General features: G+C 45.7%; 2 protein-coding genes across 3 annotated transcripts in view; one reads left to right on the forward strand and one right to left on the reverse strand.

Annotated features, from left to right (window-relative positions):
- ccdc191 (coiled-coil domain containing 191) overlaps positions 1 to 5,414 on the reverse strand; it is a gene marked incomplete at its 5' end in the record, with an annotated part of 14,170 nt that extends 8,756 nt beyond the window's left edge. Inside the window, 7 exons of the mRNA XM_083682995.1 lie at positions 91 to 281; positions 467 to 620; positions 815 to 1,038; positions 1,257 to 1,435; positions 1,692 to 1,841; positions 1,953 to 2,088; positions 5,337 to 5,414. Of these exons, the coding sequence (XP_083539121.1) occupies positions 91 to 281; positions 467 to 620; positions 815 to 1,038; positions 1,257 to 1,435; positions 1,692 to 1,841; positions 1,953 to 2,088; positions 5,337 to 5,414 (1,112 nt within the window). The remainder of the gene's footprint in view (positions 1 to 90; positions 282 to 466; positions 621 to 814; positions 1,039 to 1,256; positions 1,436 to 1,691; positions 1,842 to 1,952; positions 2,089 to 5,336) is intronic.
- Positions 5,415 to 6,002: 588 nt separating this feature from the next.
- qtrt2 (queuine tRNA-ribosyltransferase accessory subunit 2) lies at positions 6,003 to 13,491 on the forward strand. Of its 2 annotated transcripts, none has more exons than XM_083667650.1 (9): positions 6,003 to 6,097; positions 6,646 to 6,850; positions 7,040 to 7,095; positions 7,907 to 7,983; positions 8,139 to 8,348; positions 8,483 to 8,682; positions 10,124 to 10,293; positions 12,064 to 12,178; positions 12,331 to 13,491. In XM_083667650.1, the coding sequence occupies exons 2-9, from the start codon at positions 6,651 to 6,653 to the stop codon at positions 12,602 to 12,604; spliced, it is 1,302 nt and encodes a 433-aa protein (XP_083523776.1). In that variant the 5' UTR covers positions 6,003 to 6,097; positions 6,646 to 6,650; the 3' UTR covers positions 12,605 to 13,491. The 2 variants fall into 2 exon arrangements, with proteins under 2 accessions (XP_083523776.1, XP_083523777.1); XM_083667651.1 differs by having other exon boundaries at positions 10,124 to 10,275.
- Positions 13,492 to 24,569: the final 11,078 nt, after the last annotated feature.

Genomic DNA, 24,569 nt, shown 5'->3' on the forward strand with positions numbered 1-24,569 from the left:
GACAGCGGTAGTGAATGTGTTGTCCGTGTTAAGAAGTTACAGCATAACCTTGTCCAGGTTGTCTCAGACCGGTGACATTCTGTCCCTGACCTGTTTTCAGTTCGTAGCTCCTCCTCTGTTCTCTCTGCTTCCCGTCGCTCTCGCCCCTCCCACACCAGTGCCCGCCAGGCTCGCCACGCCCTCAGCTGCCTCCTCCAATCACAGAGTGCTGCAGCCTTGCCCATGCGCACCCTCCGCTCCAACAGCACCGAATACCACCCAGAAAAATGCCTCTGCAAACACTATACACACACACACACAACACTCGCACTAAATCACACACTCATGTGTGCGCATATACAAATTGTAATACACACAAATACATAAATACGAACATTGTGAATGCTTACACACACACACACACACACACACACACACACACACACACACACACACACACACACACACTCTACTAGAGTCTACTAACCTTCAGGTTGAGCATCTGAACCTTGGCCTCTGTCTGCTGTAGTTTGTGTGGCCTCTCCATGTCCTGTTGCTGCTTTGCAGCGGAGAGTGAAGGGCCTGACTCTGGCACCAGGGGGCTCTTGGCTGCCTTCTTCTTGTCCAGCCTTTCCCTCTCCCTGTGAGACACACTTAGCACAGTCAGACCCACACCACCCTGACCTACTGTAACACTCTGCCCTAGGGTTTTTGATGTGAGCTCCACTTGTTCATTCTACATTGTTTACTAATAAAGGCACAAGGAAGAAACAAGGGGGGTGTTGTATAGGAGTGGTGAGTTTTGTGGGTGTTGCGGTTGCCGTGGCTTCCGTACATTTGTCTGGCCAGCTGCTCCAGGCTCCTCCTCTTCTCCATCTCGCGGCGCAGTCGCACCATCTCCTGCTGCACCATCTCCTCCTGCCTGCGTGCCTCCTGCCTCCTCCTGCGCTCCTCCTCCTGCTCCCTCCGCTGCGCCTCCTCCCTGGCCTCCCTCCTCACCTCCCTCTCCCTGTGCTGCCTCTCCCTCTCCGTGTCCCGTCGTGCCCGGTTCTCGCGCACCTTAGATGAAGGATAAGAGATAATGATAGAAAGTCAAGGGGAGTCAATGTTTTCCAAAATCTGAGCCAACTTTTCCATTTGCCTCATTCAGTACAAGTAAGTTCCATTTGGGTACCTGAAGAATTGAATTAAATCAATTGGATTAACGTCCATTTGTTAATTAATAAAAAGATGCTTGACATTGGCTAATCCTGTTTCATCCCATTCTGGCTACGCACCTGCTTGTGTCGCGCCTCCATGGTGATGCTCGGGTTGCTCCGCCTCTTCCTGTCCCGCTCAGAGTCCAGCACCAGGTCCTCCACTATCCCAGAGTCCACCACTTCCTGCTCCATGAGGTCTTGAAGGAAGTTATTGACCACAGAGCTCTCCTCCTCCTCAGCCAGATGGGAATACAAGGCTGTGAGAGAGAGAGAGAGAGAGAGAGAGAGGGATAATGCAGTGTGATGTAGGGTACTGATCGGGTGAGGCTGGTGGGGGTAGAAATCAGAAGACGGACTCATTATAATGCATGGAACGGAATGAGGAATGGTATCAAACACCACTCATCATTCCATGCATGACAATAAGCCTGTCCTCTGATTTCTACCTCCACCAGCCTCCACTGGTACTGATGGATGGGTCTGAGTATCTAGTGATTGTTCAACTCTCTGTACCATTAAAGTTACTGTAGTCCAAGGAGGCAGGCTGGAGAGGAGGTAGGGCAATTGGACTGTTCTTCTCAGTAGAGTTCATCAGGTCCTCATCCTCCATCTCCAGCTCCAAACGCAACTTCTTGTTCATCCAGTCACTCAAAAGAGCCTGAGCTACAGGAGGCAAGAATCCTTAAAAAGTACATTTTCCAGTCTGCTATGGACCTAGGCTAGTATCTCTGGTGTTTGTGTGTTATGTTTGTTTGTGTAAGAGGAAATCTGTACCTTCACTGTAGGCTTCATCGTGGTCCTGCAGCTGATCTATGCTTTGTAGAGCCATTGTTTGGCTGCTTATCCCTGAATGAGGTTTCTTTAGGGAGAAAGCCTCTGACACAGCAAATTCAGAGGCCATCTCCACTCTCTGAGGACACAGAGTAGGAGGAATAAATGCAGCCAAAATAGAAATAGACAGAAACTACAGTGCATTCGGAAAGTATTTAGACCCCTTCACTTTTTCCACATTTTGTTATGTTACAGCCTTATTCTAAAATGGATTAATTAAATAAAAAAATGTCCCCCTCACCAATCTACACGCAATACCCCATAATGAACCAAAACAGGTTATTAGAAATGTTTGTTAATTTATTAAAAATAAAAAACTGAAATATCACATTTACATAAGTATTCAGACCCTTTACTCAGAACTTTGTTGAAGCACCTTTGGCAGTGATTACAGCCGCAAGTCTTCTTGGGTATGATTCTACAAGCTTGGTACACCTGTATTCTTTCTGCAGATCCTCTCAAGCTCTGTCAGGTTGGATGGGGAGTGTCGGTGCACAGCTATTTTCAGGTCTCTCCAGAGATGTTCGATCGGGTTCAAGTCCAGGCTTTGGTTGGGCCACTCAAGGACATTCAGAGACTTTTCCCGAAGTCACTCCTGCGTTGTCTTGGCTGTGTGCTTAGGGTCGTTGTCCTGTTGGAAGGTGAACCTTCACCCCAGTCTGAGGTCCTGAGCGCTCTGGAGCAGGTTTTCATCAAGGATCTCTCTATCCTTTGCTCCGTTCATCTTTCCCTCGATCCTGACTAGTCTCCCAGTCCCTGCCGCTGAAAAACATCCCCACAGCATGATGCTGCCACCACCATGCTTCACCGAGGAGTGAGGAGTGGCTTCTGTCTGGCCACTCTACCATAAAGGCCTGATTGGTGGAGTGCTGCAGAGATGGTTGTCCTTCTGGAAGGTTCTCCCATCTCCACAGAGGAACTCTGGAGCTCTGTCAGAGTGACCATTGGGTTGTTGGTCACCTCCCTTCTCCTCCTATTGTTCAGTTTGGCCGGGCGGCCAGCTCTAGGAAGAGTCTTGGCGATTCCAAACTTCTTCCATTTAAGAATGATGGAGGCTACTGTGTTCTTGGGGATATTCAATACTGCAGAAATGTTTTTGTACCCTTCCCCAGATACAGTGCCTATAGAAAGTCATCATACCCCTTTGAAATAGTTACTATATTTGTCGTACAGCCTGAAATCAAAACTTTTTCCAGCTTTATGTACAAATTTAGCCATACAACATCAAACTAATGAAAAAAAAGGCGACAGTTCTGAAAATTTATAAAAAATGAAAAACAAGAATAACAGGGTTGGAAAAGTCATCAGCCACCTTTTGCTGCAATTACAGCCATCAATGTTTAGATATGTCTCTACTAGCTTTGCACACCTAGATTGGAGAATATTTGCCCATTCTTCCTTGCAGAATTGTTCGAGTTCAGTCAAATTCCGTGGTGAGCAGCAATGGACTGCTCTCTTCAAGTCCATCCACAGATTTTCTATCGGATTTCAGTCAGGGCTCTGACTTGGCCACTCAAGGACATTCACCTTTCTATCCTTAAGCCACTGCGTTGTTCTTTTGGCGGTATGTTTAGGATCGTTGTCGTGTTGGAAGGTGAATGACCTGCCTATCTTCAGCTGTCTAGCAGAGGGACGCAGGTTGTCCTCAAGAATTTGGGTGTACTTGGCAGCATCCATTTTCCCTTCAATCCTGACCAATTGCCCAGTCCTCGCTGAAGAGAAACATCCCCACAACATAATGTTGCCACCACCATGCTTCACAGTAGGTATGTGTGTTTTGGGTGGTGTGCTGTGTTTGGTTTTCGCCAAACATAGCGCTTGGAGTTCAGTCCAAAAAGTTCAATCTTAGTCTCGTCTGACCATAAAATCTTTTTCCACATGGCAACAGAATCTTCCAGGTGTGTTTTTGCATAGCACAAATGAGACTGAGTGTGGCACTTTTTCAGAAAAGGCTTCTTTCTACCCTGCCATACAGGCCAGCTTTGTGTAAAGCTTGTGAGATTGTTGTCACATGCACAGACAGACCAGCCATAAAGACTTGTAAGTCCCTCAAAGTTGCCTTTGGCCTCTTGGTAGCTTCTCTGATCAATGTTCTCCTGGCTCGGTCATCCAGTTTGGACGGACGGCCTGATCTAGGCAAGGTGTTGGTGGTGCCATACGCCTTCCACTTCTTAATGATGCTCTGAACGGTACTCAGAGGGATAGCTAAATCCTTCGAAATCTTTTTGTAGCCTTCACCTAACTTGTGCCTTCCTACAACTTTATCCCAGAGGCCTTTTGAAAGTACTTCTCCAACCATGGTGAATTCTTTGCAGAACCATGCACTTCTAGTAGTGGAATCCTCAAGAAACAGCTGGTTTTATTCTGAAGTAATCAAAACCACTACAATTGATGTCAGGTGGGGGGCAATTAGCCTGGTGTTTGATCTGGAAGTTGATTGGTTGCACCTGAGCTAAGGGGTCTGAATACTTTCCGAATGCACACACACACACACATACACACACACACACCTGTCTCCGATATAAATGAAAGACAGGGTTCTCACCTTCATCCAATGGTCAATATCACCATCATTGACCTGCACCTGTTATAGTACAAAATGAATACAGGTTGAGATGGATCGTATTTCCCCTAGAAATCTGGAGCGAAGAGAGCCTATAAAAAGATAGTGGTCACCTCTGCCTTGGTCATTATTATGACCAGACAGGTTCACAGACTGTGAGAGTGGTAAATAGGTAGCTGTAAAATCATATAGAGGGCAGCCAAAGCCTAATGTCTATGGATTATTTCAGTTGAAAACTGCCTCAAGACAGAAGATTATTTCAGATTAATTTCTGAGCCGTCAAAAAGTCTGCCCAATTTACAATGATTCAAATATCCCAGGCTCACACTGCAGAGTCAGACGGCTGAGTAGGCTATCTCCAAAAAGGCCATTTAGTCTGTAAGGCATCTTTAAGCCTTTGCCAGACTCTCTCAGACATAGGCTATAAATCCATACATTCTGAAGACCCACTTTATTCCTGAAATAGCCATGGGGGCACTTTTATTATCTCTCTGTGTGGATTTTGTTCAGAGAGGAAATGTCTGGAAAATGAAGATAGACAGACACAATAGAATACAGTTCCATGCATTGTAATGACGACTAATGTTTTTCTCTTTGATCATTGAAAGGTAGTTTAAGGTAGTGAACACTCATAAGTCATTTCAGGTGATTCCATAAAAGGTCTCCTACAAGTGTTATAACCACCAATGTTGAAACAGTGGATCAAAAGAATGTACAAAATAAACCAGCTAATCAGCAGCTTACAAATCAACAATTTTACACACCTTATTCCCAAAGGATGTTTTACTTTTGGTGAATCTCTTCCAGCGAAAAATACCAGGATTATGTCCTGGGTATGCCATTATCAACCTAGTGCCCGCTCATTCAATTCATTGGTTACAAAACCCCTGGCTAAAACAGGCAACCCCTATGTTTTGTTTATTTTACCAAAAAGTGCTGCCTGTATCAAACCCTGTTAGCTATACCTAGACATGTCACTTACAACTTGCTGACGAACTATCAGATATCATATCAGAGTATAATTTAGCGCTGAAGTAGGTTGAAAACAATTTTTCGAATCCCGAAAGTGCAGTATGCTGCCAAAAGTCTAGCCGCGTTTGTTTACAGCCACGCCACAAATCTAACGGAATATTGGGTATTGTAGTTAATTAGCCATGTTCCTCAAACCTTTGATTGCCCAACATTAGCCATAGTAAACTACAACTCCCATTTCAATGTATGATCACCGGCAGCGTCTCTTTGGTAACTATAGTAACTTTGCAACCCTCCATAAACGTTGCAGGAAAAAAGCCTCTAGCGACTTAAGTCAACCATGAATCTGCAGCATCCGCTGACTTGTAGTACTAGAAGAGATTTTATAATACACTCTCTTTGTTATTATCACAGTTGCAACAGCATTCTAATTATCTTGATTCAAATGTAGATTCAGTGTGCATGACTGATGTATGCCTCTCTTAAATTTGCTGCTCCCCTATGGTGACGCTATAATTCTGCGACGTGTAGTTTTCACGTGCCTTCGTTCTTGGTAAGCGAAAAGATGCTGCACAATGTTGCTGTGACAATGAGTTAATGGTTAATGGGAGAAATGCGTTGTTTTGTCCCGGACCCCGTTGTAGTTTGTCTTGTTATTGTTGTGAAAATCGATCAAATGGAATGCTTGGACATAGCTATGGCTAATATTTTGTAAGCTAACATTAACTGTTGATGCCAAGGAGGAAGTTGTGTTTTCGACGTAACCATGATCGTTTTCCAGACACACCGCGAATTCAAGTGCAACCTATTGACATATCTGTATTGCAGCTTTAGCATACCTCTTTGTCAACCCTTGCACCACACATATTATTCCATTATTGATAGTTTTAACCTTTAACTATTTTTATTGTTGTTTTTACTGACTGTGCTTTTGTTTTACTTAAAATAAAAAAAAACGATCTATTCTTCTTCTCTCCATGGAATGTAGTGCTTTTGAATACTGAGAAAAGCGCTATACAAAATACATGCATTATTATTTGACAAAACCCAAGTGCAGGAGCTTATCTCTCTGTCTCAGTCCCACTCGGTTTACACTTACAGGCAGGATGAAGTTGGAGCTGTCCCGTGTAGTGCAGGGGTGTCGCCTGGGTGTCCTGACAGGCCTCGGGAGGACAGGGCAACACTCCCTGGAGGTCCCGGGGTGTATGCTGTACACACGCTGCGGCACTGTACCCCACCTGACTCAGGATACACTGCACACCCTAAGCAGCCTGCCCTCTGTCACCCAGCTAACTCTGTCGACACTGTGAGAGCCTACACTGTATATCACACATACACACACACACACTCGGTCACATTCATGTTTTTCACATATGTTCTCTCGTACACAGTGGTTTCTCACTTTCTATCACACACACATATACACACACACACACACACACACACACACAACACAGAGGATTTAATAGATTTTATTTGTGTGTCATTCCTTTAGAGCAGAACACCAGGAAGCACTTGAGGAGTTCAAGGAGGGCTTTAGGAAGTTTGCAGGTTGGTAATCATGACTTCTCCCGTCTCTACATCTGTTCTCCCTGCCTCACTCCCTGTAGCCTACCATCCCTCTATACAATCCTCAATGCTTGTGCTGCATAGAGATTCTTCAATGCTCTCATTAATACACATGCATACATAATGTGCTCGTTCACTCTTGCATATACAGTACATCCATAGTCTCACAGTTCAAGGCAAGCACTTGGACATAAAAGATAAAAGTAAGTGACTGCACTGATGAATATTTAGAAGCTGAAGTACATTATTGAAAAGCACAATCAGCCATAGCCTTTTTTACGGGTACTGCATGTATGCCCCAGATAAGTGCTGAATGAGTTTGAAAATTACATATATTTTGGTTGGAACTCTTTGCCCCGGGCAGCCATAGCACTAAGCTGTGACCTACCCCTGGCAAAGAAACTTGAAATTAGAAATATAATTACCATGCAAGCAGTTGTTGTTCCCTTGTAGGGAATTATTACATTGTGTCTTGAGGGGCCAGGGAGCCTTGTGATTGGTTAATTAAAAGTGAGAATTGCCACCAGTGTTGCCATCAGCATTGCGTTTGTTTTTTGGGTTGTTATTTTCTCACCTTTTGATCTTCTCCCACAGCTGGGCTCTCTGATAATAAAAAAAAACTCACCGTCTCTCGTTCATGGCTTAGTTTATGATGTTAATTGCTGACTGAACCTAACCAACTCTATGTCTGTCTGTATATTAGTGCTTTGCTGCTTTGTGCACAGTTGGTTAGTCTTGTTTGTATAAGCATTAGGATGAATGCTGTGTAATCTATGCTGTATATACTTTGCAGGTCTTCATGATACTGTGCTGTACTGCTCTCTCCATGACCCTGCGACCATGTGCCCCTCCGGTCACATCACCACCAAGGTCAGAAGTCATGTTTTGGGTGGGCTTTATTCATGACATCTAAATGTTTCACCGCTGGTTTCCCTAAATGAATGAGTGTGTTAATAATGAACATGTAGGATTGTGAGAATTTGTGAGAGAGTGGAAGTTGACACGATGTTTTGTGATTGTTGTAGACGGTGTCTGTCTGGGGCAGTGGCGGGCGGATCGAGCTGACAGTGGCCAAGTTCATGGCCCTCCAGAAGGTGGTCCAGCCGGACTGGTACCAGAGCATGGCAGATGGAGAGACCTGGCAGAACGACACCTCTCGCAAAAGGGTCCGCAAGTCAGTGGACCGCACCTTGGCCCACCTGGACGAGTGTCTGCTCCTGCATCACAAAACACAGGTACTCACAATCTCACACACACACACACACACACACACACAAACACACGCACGCACCTATACGTAAAGTGACAGTTATAGATTTCTCTATTGCAGTATTCACATCTGTTCTTTGGTACTCTCTCCCTTTCTCAGGAGTTGAATGGGGTGGAGGTGTTGGGGGTGGTGGAAGGAGGAGACGTGTTGGAGGAGAGGGTGCGGTCAGCCAAGGAGACAGCCAAGCGGCCTGTGGGGGGGTTCTGTCTGGATGGCCTTCAGACGGGCTCCATGGACCAGGACCTGAGGACCCAGCTCATCACAGCAGTCACCGAGCAACTGCCAGAGGAAAAACCAAGGTTTGTATACACAGCCTAGAAGAGAGGCCTACTGCAATCAATCAATTGTTGGAATGTGGTATGTGCTATTGAGTTGTCCTCATACACCAGTTTGAAAGCTTCTCCGGTTCTCTACTTTGCAACCGCAACACAGACTAGCAGTTAGCAGTGGCGCTGTGACTTTCATTACATTACACCTCTACATTACACTACATTTCACTACATTACATTACATTTCACTACATTTACACCTAATATATATCATCATATACACTTGTTGCCTCCCTTTCTCAGAGGAGATTATGGCATGTCATTCAGAGGATGCTATATTAGGGTACTTTGGAATCCTGTGTATTGGACACTGCTGCTAACTGCTAGTCTGTGCTGCGGTAGCAAAGTAGAGGACAGAGAAGCTTTCACTACTGGCCTATGAGGACAACTCAGGATAAGATAATATTTCTCCTACTCTGTGGAGGTCTGTTCTTACCTCAATAACAATGTGATTAGGAGTGTAGAGATCAGGGTGTGCTTCTCCCCCCTCCCCACAAACCTCAAACTTCACCAGTCATTAAACCATAAACCCCTCAAGACCCCCAGAGAGGTGCTTTTACCCTCACGGCGGGAGACTAGCCATTTAGACTGGCACCCCTCCTCTCTCCCTCCCACCATCCCTCCATCCATTCCTCCCATCACTTGCAGCTCATTATGCTCACCCAGGTCCCCGGGAAACCATGGCAACCTCCGCCACCTCCTGGGAGCCATGGCAACCGGTTCACTCTCTCCATCAGCATTGGGAATATTGGCCATACAGAGCATTATTTCAAAGACATGGGACCAACTTCCCCCCAGAGCTCGCAGTCTCCTCCCTCAGCCCGCTTTTCAGTGCCCCTTCCTTGGGTTGACCACCCTCCAGCTCCCCCTGCCCTCTCTGGAGGTGATGAGATTGCCAGTGGCTCTAGGGTGGAGAGTGTGGAACTGTGGGAAAGGGCCATATATGGACGGTCCCAGAAGTTCCCTGTGGGCCTCATTGTGGTGTGGTTGCTGAATAGAAAGTCCATTTGGACTGCTGGGTCAGCCTTCCCCTGGGTTGTTGTGGCTCCTGTGAGATACAGAGCTTCCCTTTGGGCCGCGTGGACTCATTATAAGATGGTAAATTAGGTTTGGCCTGAGCTCCTTGAGGCAGAGGGGCAAAGAGAGCCAGTTAACTGCAGCCCCTGTGAGAGGGAGAGACACACAGACTCTCTGAGAGTGGGAGTTGAAGGGAAGGGGGATGTGTCGGCTATCTGAACATTGTGTGTGTGTGTGTGTGTGCGTGTGCAGGTGTGTGTGTTTCTATGATGTGTGTGGATGCTCAGTGCACGTGCCTATGTGTCCGTCCGTCTATCTGCCTGTCAGTTTGGCTGACAGCATGTGTGTAATAAAGTTGTGTGTGTGTTTGTGTGTGTGTGTGTGTGTGTGTCAGGTTACTGCAGGGCGTGGGGCGTCCTGATGAGGTGCTGGCGTGTGTGGAGGCGGGAGTGGACCTGTTTGAGAGCTTCTTCCCCTTCCAGGTGACGGAGCGAGGCTGTGCACTCTGCTTCCACTTCAACATTACCCCTGACCCCGAGTGTGCAGGTACAGCGCCCCTTTCAGGTGTGGTATAGTACTGTCTGCGTTGACCGTGGGCCCCCCGCTCCGCTTCAGTCTAATTTCTCTCCCCTAGCTGTTGGTGGTCATAAAGGCCGTTGGTGGTCATAAAACTGGTAGAAAAAAAAAGTTACCATATGGATCCATCACATATTGCTTTCTGCCTTAATTCATGGTGGTGGTTATAACAAATGTGATCATGGGGTTTATGCTGTTGGATAGGTATGATGACGGGTGATTATGTGTGGTAATGATGTTGCCACAGTGTGCGTGTGTGCGTGCGCGTGCGTGTGCGTGTGTATGTGTGTGTAGTGAATGATATTGATGACGAAAGGTTTCCACCAGGCTATTGGATGGTAATGATCATTCTCAGAGGTAGTGCCTGTGATGTTGAAGATAATTGATGATAATCAGGTTCACAATGGAGATGGTAATGGTGCTGATTATGATATGAACGTTGCAGGGCATTCATCTCTCTGTGGGGAGTACAGCATAGTGATTCACTTCCCTCCTCTACATACACACACTCACATCTCACATTAAAGAGACGCTTCTTTAGCTCAGTGCCATGAATTAATGAACACAATGTACCGTGTCTGTGTGTGTCTGTGTGTGTGTGTGTCTGTGTGTGTTTCTGTGATGTGTGTGGATGCTCAGTGCACATATATAGATTTTTGTGTGTGTGTCGGTGTGTCTGTAATGTCTCTGTCCGTCCGTTCGTCTGTCTGCCTGTCAGTATGGCTGACAGCATGTGTGTAATAAAGCTGTGTGTGTGTGTGAACATGACAAATGGGGAGAATAAGTGTGGCGGCACGTGTCTGTGTGTACGTTTGGCGGGGGATAAGAGACTATGTATTTTCTAGCCCCTGGTCAGGTAGAATAATTGGTTGGAGAAACAAAGCCACCGAGTCAGTTGTTGAAATGAAATCAATGGTGTCACCCCAGAGTAGAGATAACCGTTAAACTATGCCCCGCCGTTCCCCTCTGATAAAAGAAAAGGAAACACAATATAATTAAAGCATTTTAAATGTAATTGAAGCAGCTAGTGGGCATAGCAGTTTGATAACAGTAAAAGTCTATCTCAGACCGAAGCTGGAGATTGTGGAGTTCAGTATATCAGGCAGGTTTTAGTGTCAGGCAGCACTAATCAATTCTGCATGGAGGAGTGTAATGGAGTTCAGTGGAGGTGAGCACAGCGCTGGCGTCGCCCAACAAATCAGAGGAGAGACTCCAAATCCCCTCTCAACCAATTAGAGTGCTCTGTGGGGAGGCAGTGTCACAGCCTAACCCCAATATGCCTCCACTCTGGTAATGCAGGCCATATTCTAATCTGCCTGCTCTCCCTCCCTCCCTCTGTCTTCCTAACTCTCCCTCCATCTCTCCTCCCTCCATCTCTCCCTCTCCGTCACTCTCTGCCTCTATCTTCCTGACTCTCCCTCCCTCTCTCCTCCCTCTCTCAATCCATTCCCAGTGTGTGTGTGTGTGTGTGTGTGTGAGAGAGAGAGAGAGGGAGAGAGTGAGTTTGTGTGTGTCTGTTTGTGATTTACGGGAGTGTGGGTTAGACTCCAGCGGATACTAATATCCATTTTTTCCGGAAAGGAGAACAGCGTGAAATTAGGACACAATTGAATATAATTGGTTTTGGTTGTATGGTTCTTAGGATATGAATTGAAATGTCTGGGTTTAGCGGAGGATCTGATTGGTCTAGTGAGATGTGTCTCATCTTGAGAGAGTGATCTGATTGGTGTGTGTGTGTGTGTGTGTGTGTGTTGGCAGTGCTGGAGCTGAATGAGGAGAAGCCTATGTCAGGGGAGCCTGCGGAGAATGGAGCCAATAACTCAGAGGACCAAACACACATGACTCCTTTTGAGATCAACCTCAACGACAAGAGGTTTGTATTCACAAGGTTGTGTGTCTGTTGATGTGTGTCTGTGTCTCAGTCTGGTTCTTCGATAAAGGTGTGTGTGTGTGTGTATGTACATTTGTTTTGCTCCAAATATCCCTTGCTCTTGGTGTGTCTGATCTTTGACCTTTGACCTGCAGGTATAGGGAAGACTTCAGCCCTCTGGTGGAGGGGTGTGGCTGCTACTGCTGTCGCAACCACCAGAGGGCATACCTGCACCACCTCCTGGTGACCAATGAGCTTCTGGCCGGAGTCCTACTCATGCTCCACAACACGGCCCACTACTGCGCCTTCTTCAATTCCTTGAGGGGGGCGCTGGCCAGCAATCAACTAGATGCCCTGAAGAAGAGAGTTCTACAGGGGAGAAGCAAGGGGAACAGTGTAGAGGATGTGCCAAAGGAAAAGGATGGATAGGACAGCTGGAGAGAGTTGGGAAGGGGGGATGGGGAAGGTTTGATATGACGTAGAGAGGGAGGGCTCCGTCCTTGAGGAGACCACTGGTCTGGCTATGAAGGGAAGATGAGGGTTTCAGTTTAATTAACCTACCCAGTTAAGTCAGATAAGTAATCACTTCAAGGCAGGAAGACTGCATTTTTTAAAATACTGACAGCCAGGTCAGAGCATAGGGTAAGACAGGGTTTCTGAAGAGGGGCTGGAAAATGGTGGTGGGGAGAGAGAGGGGGGGGCGGTTGACTATTTCTGTCTGCTTCTCTTCATCAAAACCATTTTCCTTTAACTTGAGTATTGATCAGAGGAGGGAGAAGCAGGGAGGAGGAGGGGAGTGAGGTGAGCAGAGATATGTCTTAGGGAGAGAGAGGAGTGGGAGGTGGTTGAGTATGGGCCATCAGGGGCCTGCCCCTGCATGCTGCCTGCTGCCACAGTCCCATTCCAGGTCAGTGCATGACTAATGTCCACAAGACTAATTAGCACAAGGAGAGCAGGAGTGAGGAATGCTCCACCAGTGGGAGAACAAACAGGCTAAATTAAGTTTGAAGTAGCAGGCAGGAGGACATCCATCCCTGCCTCTCTCTCTGCAAATGGATTCTAGAGATGGCATGCGTCCAGTGAGATTTGGTGTGTGGCCACGTATTCCAAAATGCTTTCTAAGATGACTTGTGGAAGGAGCAACTAGCTCTGTTACCCTGTCTGCTGTCAATGGAATCTCTCTTGCTTTATTTATCTGTTTCGGCAGAGTAGTTGCTTATTTACATCTCATGTCTTTTTTACTATGAATATTCTTCACACTTGATCAGTTATCTGATGAAAGATGGGATTTTCTGTCTAATAAATTGAAAGATTAACTCGGAGATGTTATCAATCAATTTTGCATATGCACACACTCATGCATACGTGCACACACATACGCAGAAACATACTGTAACCCTCAGAGAAATTATTCACTACTGAGGAAAACACTATTTTATTAGTATGCATTATACAGTGCAATCAGACCCCTTCACTTTTTCCACATTTTGCTATGTTACAGCCTTATTCTAAAATGAATTAAATTCATTTTTTCCAATCAGTCTACACACAATACCCCATAATGACAAAAGCCAAAACAGGTTTAGACATTTTTGCTAATTTATTAAAAATAAAAAACTGAAGTCACATTTACATAAGTATTCAGACCCTTTACTCAGTACTTTGTTGAAGCACCTTTGGCAGCGATTACAGCCTCAAGTCTTCTTGAGTATGATGCTACAAGCTTGACACACCTGTATTTGGGGAGTTTCTCCCATTCTTCTCTGCAGATCCTCTCAAGCTCGGTCAGGTTGGATGGGGAGCGTCGGTGCACAGCTATTTTCAGGTCTCTCCAGAAATGTTCGATCGGTTTCAAGTGCGGGCTCTGGTTGGGCCACTCAAGGACTTTGCTCCATTCATCTTTCCCTCAATCCTGACTAGTCTCCCAGTCCCTGCCGCTGAAAAACATCCCCACAGCATGATGCTGCCTCTACCATGCTTCACCATAGGGATCGTATTGGTCAGGTGATGAGCGGTGCCTGGTTTCCTCCAGACGTGACGCTTGGCATTCAGGCCAAAGAGTTCAATCTTGGTTTCATCAGACCAGAGAATCTTGTTTCTCATGGTCTGAGAGTCCTTTAGGTGCCTTAACTCCAAGTGGGGTGTCATGTGCTTTTAACTGAGGAGTGGCTTCCATCTGGCCACTCTACCATAAAGGCCTGATTGGTGGAGTGCTGCAGAGATGGTTGTCCTTCTGGAAAGTTCTCCCATCTCCACAGAGGAACTCTGGAGCTCTGTCAGAGTGACCATTAGGTTCTTGGTCACCTCCCTGACAATGGCCCTTCCCCCCCTATTGCTCAGTTTGGCCGGGCGGCCAACTCTAGAAAGAGTCTTGGTGGTTCCAAACTTCTTCCATTTAAGAATGATGGAGGCTACTGTGTTCTTGGGGACCTTCAATACTGCAGAAATGTTTTTGTACCCTTCCCCAGATCTGTGCCTCGACACAATCCTGTCTCTGAGGTGTACGGACAATTCCTTCGACCTCATGGCCTGGTTTTTGCTCTGACATGCACTGTTAACTGTGGGATCTTATATAGACAGGTGCGTGCCGTTCCAAATCATGTCCAATCAATTGAATTTACCACAGGTGGAAACAGATGATCAATGGAAACGGGATACACCTGAGCTCAATTTCAAGTGTCATAGCAAAGGGTCTGAATACTTATATAAATGTGTTTTTTATTTTTTTTATATAAATTAGCAAACATTTGTAAAAACCTGTTTTGGCTTTGTCATTATGGGGTATTGTGTGTAGATTGATGAGGGAAAAAATGAATTGAATCCATTTTAGAATAAGGCTGTAACATAACAAAATGTGGAAAAAGTTAAGGGGTCTGAATACTTTCCGCATGCGCTGTATATGCATTCACATTCCTACTTGCATACATTTACCATATGAGATGTGTCTGGGGAGCTGTTCCTGGTGGTTTTGGTGAAGTTAACCAGAGGTTGTAGATGTCAGCTACATCATTACACCTGCTGAGAACAGATATGGCATTCCGTTGTCTAGGGTTGGGAGATGGAGGGAATGGGGGAGGATGTGAATCATTGTGACTATAATTGACTGTTCTGGACTACAATGTGCATGTGTGTGTGTGTGTGTGTGCAGAAGTGATGAGCAAGATGGAGAGTAGCAGTGAGTTGTGAGAATGTGGACGTAAGCGGGTTTTTTGAATGTGTGTGAGCAACTATGAGGGTGTGTGTGCGTGTTTGTGTGTGATGGATAGAGAGTGTGTCTCTGTGCAGTTCTTTTTAGAATGCACGTGTGTGTGTATGTGTGTGGGAGTGGGAGTGACGGGGAATAGTGTTTACATTTGAAGGGGGTCCGTGAATGGCACAAACCCAGCAGATGGGCCACACAGCTCATTTGAACCACTTGAACTGACAGAGCGCGACACCACTGGATCCTCATTAAAAGTTTCCTTACTTTCCCCACTCTGCCGCTCTACTTTCCTGTGTGAGGTCACATTTATCCTACAGCTCACACACGAGACAGATTGCTATCGACGACAATGACAGCACAGTTAAAGAGAATGCGCCTCTCCTTTAACCTGCTCTCACTGCAATCATTCTCTGTTTGATGGAGCCAGTGCCGTGATGTGGGATAGGGATTAAAGTGGGGTGGTTTCAATAGTTCTAAAGGACGTTTTCAAAACCCTCTAACATAGAACATGGATGATATTGTCAGCTTAGAAGTGAGACCAAAACCTTGACTGACTGACTGACTGACTGACTGACTGACTGTCAGAGGCCAGTTTTCTCGTTGCACCGCCTACCAAGTGTCATGGATTTGATATGGTGTCATAGTAGATTGAAGATTATTCATCACTGAAATAGCATTTTCTCTCAAAATACTGAATTAAACTGTCAGTTTGCAGAGCGAGAAATCGGCTCTCATTCCACCCAATTGGGAATGAGTGGAACATCACAAATTGACATGACAACCGTTCATCTCTGACCCCCCCGTCCCGTCCCCCGTCCCCATGCATGGTAACCTCTGACCATTGACAGTTAAAGGCCTGTTCAGAGGCAGTCATGACAGTCCTTTGGGTTTAAATTTGCCTGAATAATGGATGAAGTTGGAGGAGGAGTGGAGTGCCATTACTTCCCTGCTATATTTCAGGATTAATTTACCCGCACTAAATCATCCCGATGCTTGGTTCTTCAAGTCTACAGGGAGCTGTGTCTGGAGTCAGAAGTCTCATTTCCCTGTGTGCATTTTTCATCGGCGTCCGTGTCTTTCAGAATGGAAATGTTGTAAGTGTAGGTTTAAGATCTGCTGAAATATTAAAGAAAGGTCATAACACATTGCCACTCAAGAGCTCTGGATTAACATAGCCTGTGGCACTTTGCACTTGCATACTGTAGTTGTAGATTCTTATACGGGAATCAAATCAAATCTCCATTGGGAAAACCTGTACCTTTGTAAGACCAGACAGCAATACATGGCCTGCTCTGGCTGGATATGGTAAAAGAGGGCAAAGATATTGCCGGATGAATTTAACCAATTATAAGAATTTGACACTCATTGGTCATGAGATGGATGGCGGAATAAGGAATAAAGGTATTGGTATTCCGTAATCGTACTGTATGGTTGCTATGGTTACCTGACAGGGCCCATGCACCCTTTCTGCCTCTGCGTTCCACAGCCTCTGAGGTAACAGGAGGAGGTTGAAGGAAAGTTGGTTCGCTGTGGCTGGGCAGAGGCTCAAGGGCAAGGTCACAAATCATCTTGTGACCTTTGAATGACCTTTTTATCCTGACTGGTTCTTCTGTTATTATTTTGGGGTTTGGAAAGGGATTGGCCTCAGGTTTCACTCTCAGAATCCACCAGCACCACCCTATACCTGGGCCCAGTGTAGAGGTAGGAGGGCCACACCTTGAACTGTGGAGGGGAGGATCTGTAGCTGTTATGTTCTTGTGTGAAGAGGCTATGTGCATGTGTTTACACTTGGGATTCAGGCTAGAGTGTTCCCACCTTGATTGTGGTCATTTGGAACTCAAGGTGATGCACAATCCCTCTGGGTTAGAGCTGTGAGATATAGCTTTGTTAGCACTGTACTCAGTCTCTGGTCTGATCGTGCCAGTTCTGTTTGAAGAATCTTTTCAGCTCCTCCATCACTGGGTGTTTGTGAGGTAGGCTTCACATGATAGTGTGACACATGTACATGGAACATACTGTTGGAGAGTTTCTGCTGTTGGCAGGGGAGTTACATGGTGCATGTTGTGATGATGCTGTATTTTGATTTGACAAAATTACAGTTGATGCCCTATTTATAGCTAATAAGCCTCCAATCCCATAGACAGGAGTTCGCTACAAATGATTTATTCATACGCAGCTTATCCAATCATAATTCAAGTGTCCCCCCTGTCGGTTTTTCATGATTTATTTATGAAAACGTAAAATAAACAGTGACTTTCATTATAGTTCAAATCCTTGGACACATTAGAGGACAGGGAAGAGAAAACAAGTTTGCTACAGCAATAGTCTCTCGCCACACCGGTAATCATTTTTGGGTTTTCTTGCACGGTTGACCGGAGGTCTCTGCAAGCCTGCGTCTATCTTGGGACAACACAGAGAAAACAGATAAGATGAATTTTTTCATACACATTTCACTCTCAAGCGTCCATTGGATTTAGTTGGGGTGTTTGGGATTAACCAAGAAACCATTAGGGCTCATGAAATGACATAAGGGTTCATGTTTCTTATGGGTCTTATGGGACTACATAGAGTTGGAGCCTACTCAGTTGTATCAGGAGAGACGGGTGAAGGTAGAGATCGGAGGACGCAGGCTCATTAAAATGCATGGAATGGAATAAGTAATGTGTGTTTGTGCGTTCATTCCTCATTCTGTTCCATGCATGACAATGAGCCTGTCCTCCGATGTTTAGCTCCACTGAGTGTACTGCTTCTCTATTGAGCAAGCAGAAAGTTGGAGTCTATAGGCCCCAATTTGCTTCCGCTAACTAAAACAATGTGGAAAGTGCATCTGCCCCAACCGACTCAAACTTTGCCTTAATATAGGCGGGGCAATAAATGGGATTTTTCGGAAGACATGTCACAGTGGAGTTGGCATATTCAAACACCTATGACGTTCCATGTTCAATAATTACCAATTAGGCCTAATGTATATTATTATCATCCTGAAAGTTGTAAAATTCCACGTATTCAATCCATGGTAATATTGCGATGGGAAAATAATATAATAGCATACAATAGGCCTATGTAAGTCCACCCCACACTGCATGATCGCCCACATTGATCAACAATGCGCATCACTGTCTTAACAGGTTCAAACAATGCGTTACATAATGATCCCGCGATGTATTTCTTTTTACGTTGAATATTATCCACTATTGCCATTGCCAGCTAAGTAGGCTTACAATGGGCTACTGTAATAATAAACATACAGTCCTGACGGCGTTTACAGAGAGGTAATACAAAGATATGAACTGATATAAAGCATGTGTGAAGAAATGCATGTAGGCAACTGTAAGACTACACTAAGAGGCAGGTAATTATGGTTAAGGGGTTGCGAGAGGTTGAGAATTGCCTCTTTATTTAGCTGATGCAAATGATAAGAAACATGAGAAAAGTTGCCACAGGGTTATGTAACCATCACAGCATTTGGAGACACGCAGCAGGTTGAATCTGCCGTGTCACTGCAGGTAGGCTCTTTTTGAGTGCTTAGATTATGATATAATAAAGACAAATTGTGGTTACATTCGTTGCCAACAACTGATCATAGGCTACGGGCATTTTATTTGTACTTTTAAAAAAAAAATCTATTCCAACATTCGCTGTGAAACACTGATTGGCGAGGACAATGGATATCTTCTCATTAAATAGTCCCCACCCACTCATTGCCAGAGACCTACCCCTCTGCCTCTATGCTAACTGAAACTTTGCTAACAAAAATAGCAACTTTATGGCCTCTAAAACTTATTGTTGCACAGTGCACTTTGGTGGAAGCAAATTGGGGCCCTCAGTTTGTATGGGCTGGTACTTCACTACATGAGGGAGATTTAAATTGCATCTCAGCATAATTTCAACAATGTGAAAGATCAAATTACATTCAATAGTCTCTTCAAGACGACATTCAAGAGCATTGCTCTCGCAGGACTCTGACTCAACTTCTTGTATGCTGAGTCTGTTTCAATTATGATCAATATCCTTTGGAAAGACGGATAGTTCCTTGTAATGGTGATATAAAACTTGTTTCAAAACTTGAAACATGTCTGAGCAGAATGGTCCGGAGTCACAGGGGACTGTGGTGGCTATAACATTAGTTCTGGAGGGGGACATCTTACAGAAACAGCAGATGAATATTTCTACATGAGATTCTATTCCTCTCTTGGAAGTGATCTTGTCTGGTATTCACAAACGTAGGGCTTTTGTAATGAGATGTGGAGCAGAGATACTAACTAGAACGGGACGGAGGGGATAAAAGATGAGAAGAGTGTGGATGTGTGGGGGATGGGGGTTACCACAGACTACTACATATTACTATACGGGCCTGACTAGATGTATTTTTTGGAGCGATAATTCCAAGAATGTGGAACAAAGCCCCGTAACACTGCACCGAGATGGACGGTGAGTTTCCATCCTGCCTATTCGTAAGGACTTAAGGAGCGGTAAACAAACCATTCAGAGAGGATTAGGGGGTCCACCAGGGGTTTTTAAGGGAGATCAAAAGCAGAGGCACTCAGGTTGTCAGTCCTCTTTTTAGTCACATCTGTGTAGCCCTGGGAGGGACACACCAGCCACACCGGTCACCTCTGCTGCTCTCTGGGGGGGGAGGGGAGGGGGGGAGGGGAGGGGGGGGGGTGCAGCAGATGAGTCTCAGTAGTTTAGTTTCGGCGGCTTCCTTTCCGCATCTCCTCCACTTCCTCTGCCACCATCCAAAGACATATGGCTGCAGCTCTTTTTAGATGAGAGCAGATAAATGAAAAGATAAGGACAGTGGGGTGGGAGGAGAGGAGTCGTAGATTGACGACCCATCTCTTCAGACTACATCTTAACGGTCCCTCCTAAAGACCTCTTCATCCCCACTACCCCTCTGTACAAGTTTATCTCCTGTTAATAAAAAAAAATAAAAAAAAGCATTGTGACTGCCAATGGCCCCTGGTCTGAGCATTGATTACTTTATCTTATGATGACTAATGGATAGATGATTCACTTACTTAAACAAATGTATTTGTTGTAAGTCGCTTTGGATAAAGGCGTCTGCTAAATGCCATAAATGTAAATGGAAAATGTAAATACATAGTGTTGACCCTCCCGCTTATGAATATAAAATGTCTAGTAATTGACAGTTAGAGTCAGTGACTGCTGACTTCAGCCGTGATTAAGTGCATTGTGATCACAATCTCATTCCTTGCTTCATTGCCCAGGTCGCCAGTGTGAGTAATGTCGGTGTGTGTAAGTGATGTACTGTATGGACCGGAGCGTGGCACACAGAGAAAGAGAGACTGGCACAGTTCCACAACACTGCTGATAAAGGGTTGTCTGATGGCCGTACTCCCACACAAATCTCCACTGTCCACTGACTCACCACACCGCAGGACATCAAATAGACCGATGAGGACAGCTGCTTGATCACTCCCCCTGTGTGTGTGTGTGTGTGTGTGTGTGTGTGTGTGTGTGTGTGTGTGTGTGTGTGTGTGTGTGTGTGTGTGTGTGTGTGTGTGTGTGTGTGTTCAGCGTGTGGGTGTGAGGGTGTTATAACTGTGTGTACATGATCATTTGAGTTTGTGTTTTCTCTGTGTGTTTGTGTTTCATGTCTAGGCTTGTTTCATGCTTGAAGGCCGATGTGAATATGGGGATGGTCAGACAGGCAGACAGAGTTTGTGTGAAGGGTAAAGGGACAGCTGGGGGAATGGGACTATAGCCTGTAGCTACGTCTGCCCCCCTGAGCATTAAATACTGTACTCAGAGGTCCTGAGTTTAGTGTGGTGTGTGTGTGCGTGTGTGTGTGTGTGCGTGTGTGTGTGTGTGTGTTGTTGTGTGTTGTGTGTGTATATGCACGTGTGGATACATGCGTGCATGCACGCTATATTACGTGTAAACACCTAGAATCACCTTGGCAATGATCGTTCTACAGTACATACCATTGCACTTTTACCAGTATTTGAACTCACATTCCACTGAAAGATCTTCACCCTGCTGTTCTGCTGCTGCTCCTGCTGTGATGGCAGCCGCTGATTAGATGCAAATCCTCCCCTACATCTGAACCCCATTACACCCCCAGCAGAAACACCTGTCTCTCCTGCTACTGCTTTGATGTCAGCCACCTCAAAACCAGGCTGAAATAGAGGGCACACACATGTACACACCTATGACCCACGGTGGAGGGAGGGAGGGAAAGACAGGAAAGGAGAGGATATTGGATGGAAGGGAGCTATAGATAGAGAGTAGATTAAGAAGATTGTAGAGAGACTGACAAATGGAGCGAGAGAGAGGCTGTAATTAAAAACACAAGTGTACGTGTGTTTCTGAGGGGGGGGGGGGCGGGCGGGTGGGTGGTGTGAACAGGTGTGTGTGTGTGTGTTTGTGGAGGCGAGTGATGGAGTATATGTATGTGTGTGTGTGTGTGGGTTGGGGGGGGGGGGGGGGGGGTGCTTGTGATTGTGCGTGTGCATGCATGTGCATTTCTCAGTTGGATAGAGCATTGTGTTAAAACTGAGGCAGGAATGCCCAGAACAAAGCCATTAATTTGTGTTCATCGATTAAACATTGTTGCCCTTGTGGGTCTCTCAATCTACACAAGTTCCACAAGGGTAGCAGGCTAGCAGGGGCTTGCTGCTACAGAGGGAGAGAGAGGGGCATGAGGGAGAGAGAAGTGGGGGAGAGAGAGAGAGAAAGGGTGAAATGAGAGTCACTGACAGGGAAATAGAAAGAATAGGAATGAGAGATAAAAGACCACGAGTGAAGTGAATGTGTCCGAGAAACAAAAGCACAGAGAGGAGGCTGAGTTAAAAAAAATAATAAAAAGGGTTGGGTGGTAGATTAGAAGAGAGAGAGTGGGCAGATGATAGGACGAGAGAGAGGGAGAGAGAGAGAGAGCTGTTTGAAACACAAAGCAGCACACAACACAACCCGACTGTTGCATCAGTCTCACTTCATTCACTTAGTTACCAATGCACCCCTAAGCCAGTCAGTGTCTTGGAACTCTTACTGACCTGTCATTCAAACACTGTTAGAATAACTCACTCACATGCAGAATATTGTGAGTGACAGAACACAGTGACAGAGCAGTCAATACCTGACACACAAACACAGAGTCACAATTATAGAGTCACATATTATCAAAGATCAATACATGACGCACACACACAATCAGTGCTGAGAATGCCTGGCACGTGGGCACGCACACACACACACACACACACGCACACACATAATTACAAAATGGAATGGGGCTCAGATGGAATAACTCTAGAGGATTGAATCACACACTTGAGAGGAATGAAAGACAGGGTGAAGGATGGAAAAAGAGAGGGAGAGAGAGAACATTTTTTAATAACAGTTTACAGTAAACAACACCATGGTTTAGGTGTTGGATGTGGCTCTTCTAGTCTCCTCCATAAACAAATGTAGGGACTATGTGACCCAGCAGAGAGACAGAGACAACAAAAGAGATGCGATAGAGTGTCAGTGAGAGACTATAAAAGAGAGAGAGAGAGAGAGACAAAATCAGGATGAAAGTGAGGGAGGAATGAGAAATGACATGACATGACATGAGAGAAGAAACATCCATAAGGGAGACGGAGTGGTTGAATACAGTGACTCGTGAGGATGTGCTACAACTAAAGTTGAAACTTGAGCACAGAGGCGGCTGATAAATCAGAGCGCGCCCTGACGTCTGGTGAATATTTATGAACGGTTGCGCAGCAAGGAAAAGATCTCATTGTCTTTCGGGGGCGTGTGTGTTTACAGTGTGGGATGTGAACGCTGGTTGTGAATACTGAGATCCCTCTTGTCCTCGTTTGTGGGAGCACTGACATCCTACTTCAAACGGATGATGAATGTGACAATGTAGTGTGTAATTAACACGCCATTATGATGGTTTGAGTGTTATTATAATGGGATTATATTTGCTTCTGAATCCACACTGAATTCATCCTGGTGACAGGGACATATACGAAGAAGAACAGAACTCCACCACCCCCTGTACTTGCACTAGACACGCACGCACGCACACACGCGCACACACGCACACACACACATAGTCCTCCTACCTCTTTCTAAACCCTGCCAAAACAATAGAGAGTTGGCCTTAATTGCTTATACACACTGACAGAATGAGGAGAGCCCAGGTGTGTGTGTGTGTGTGTGTGTGTGTGTGTGTGTGTGTGTGTGTGTGTGTGTGTGTGTGTGTGTGTGTGTGTGTGTGTGTGTGTGCTGGGTACTCAAGGTGACACAGGTGTGACAATGCCCTGAATGCAACACTTATGTATGCAAATTGAAGATTAAATATGAATGCTTGCATCACAGCTGCCTCTGTCTTCTCCAAAAAACCATGGATGTGTGCTACTCCGTCCATCTGTCCATCCGTCCGGTCCAAATGTTAATCCTCTTTATTATTCACTTTCTGTTGCCTCGGAATCAGCTGGAGGGAAAATGGAGGGATCCCTGTGGGAAATGCAGCCGCCTTTCTATCCTAACATGACAGATCTCCTCTTTTACCTTTCTCGGACAAAAAGAGAGGCTATGAGGATTGTTAAGTAGCTGATAGCCTGTCCGTCCGTCCATCCGTCCGTCTGTCCGTCCCCCTTTCCCCCCAATCTCTCCCTCTCCCTCCCTTCTCATTAACTTTACCAATGGCAGCTCCCCGGAGGAGACCTGGCCCAGCAGATGATAATCACCTGGCTTCATTCTGATGCTAATTCAAGAGGCTAGAGTGTGTGCCCTCCAATCGGCCTTGTAGAGAGGGATCCAGACACTACATCAGAAGAGGGTCCGTGCGTAGGCAGCTCGGCCATTTGTATGTGTGTCACGGAGCGAGAAGTTTGCTTATATTATAGGCGTGTGGGTGTGTGTGTGTGCGTGTGCGTGTGTGTGTGCGAGAGTAAGTGTGGCTTTTCTAGGCCTCATCAATAGTGGACACGCCTCAGTGGAACTGCAGACGCAAACACAGGAACATAGGGACCTTATCGCAGTGCTTTCACAGCTTCTTCAAGGCCTTTCACGTGAAGCGTTGCCATACTTATCTTTAAGTTACTGTAATGCACCAATTTCATAGTATTTGCACCAAGCCTTCAGCACAGCCTCTACAGCTCTCCTTTCATCCCAACATCACAGGCCTCTCCAGAAGGTTTTAATAGTCTGCCGCTGACGACATTCATTCACGGC

The sequence above is a fragment of the Argentina silus genome (genome assembly GCF_951799395.1).
Source record: "Argentina silus genome assembly, chromosome: 1".
Taxonomy (NCBI): Eukaryota; Metazoa; Chordata; class Actinopteri; order Argentiniformes; family Argentinidae; genus Argentina; species Argentina silus.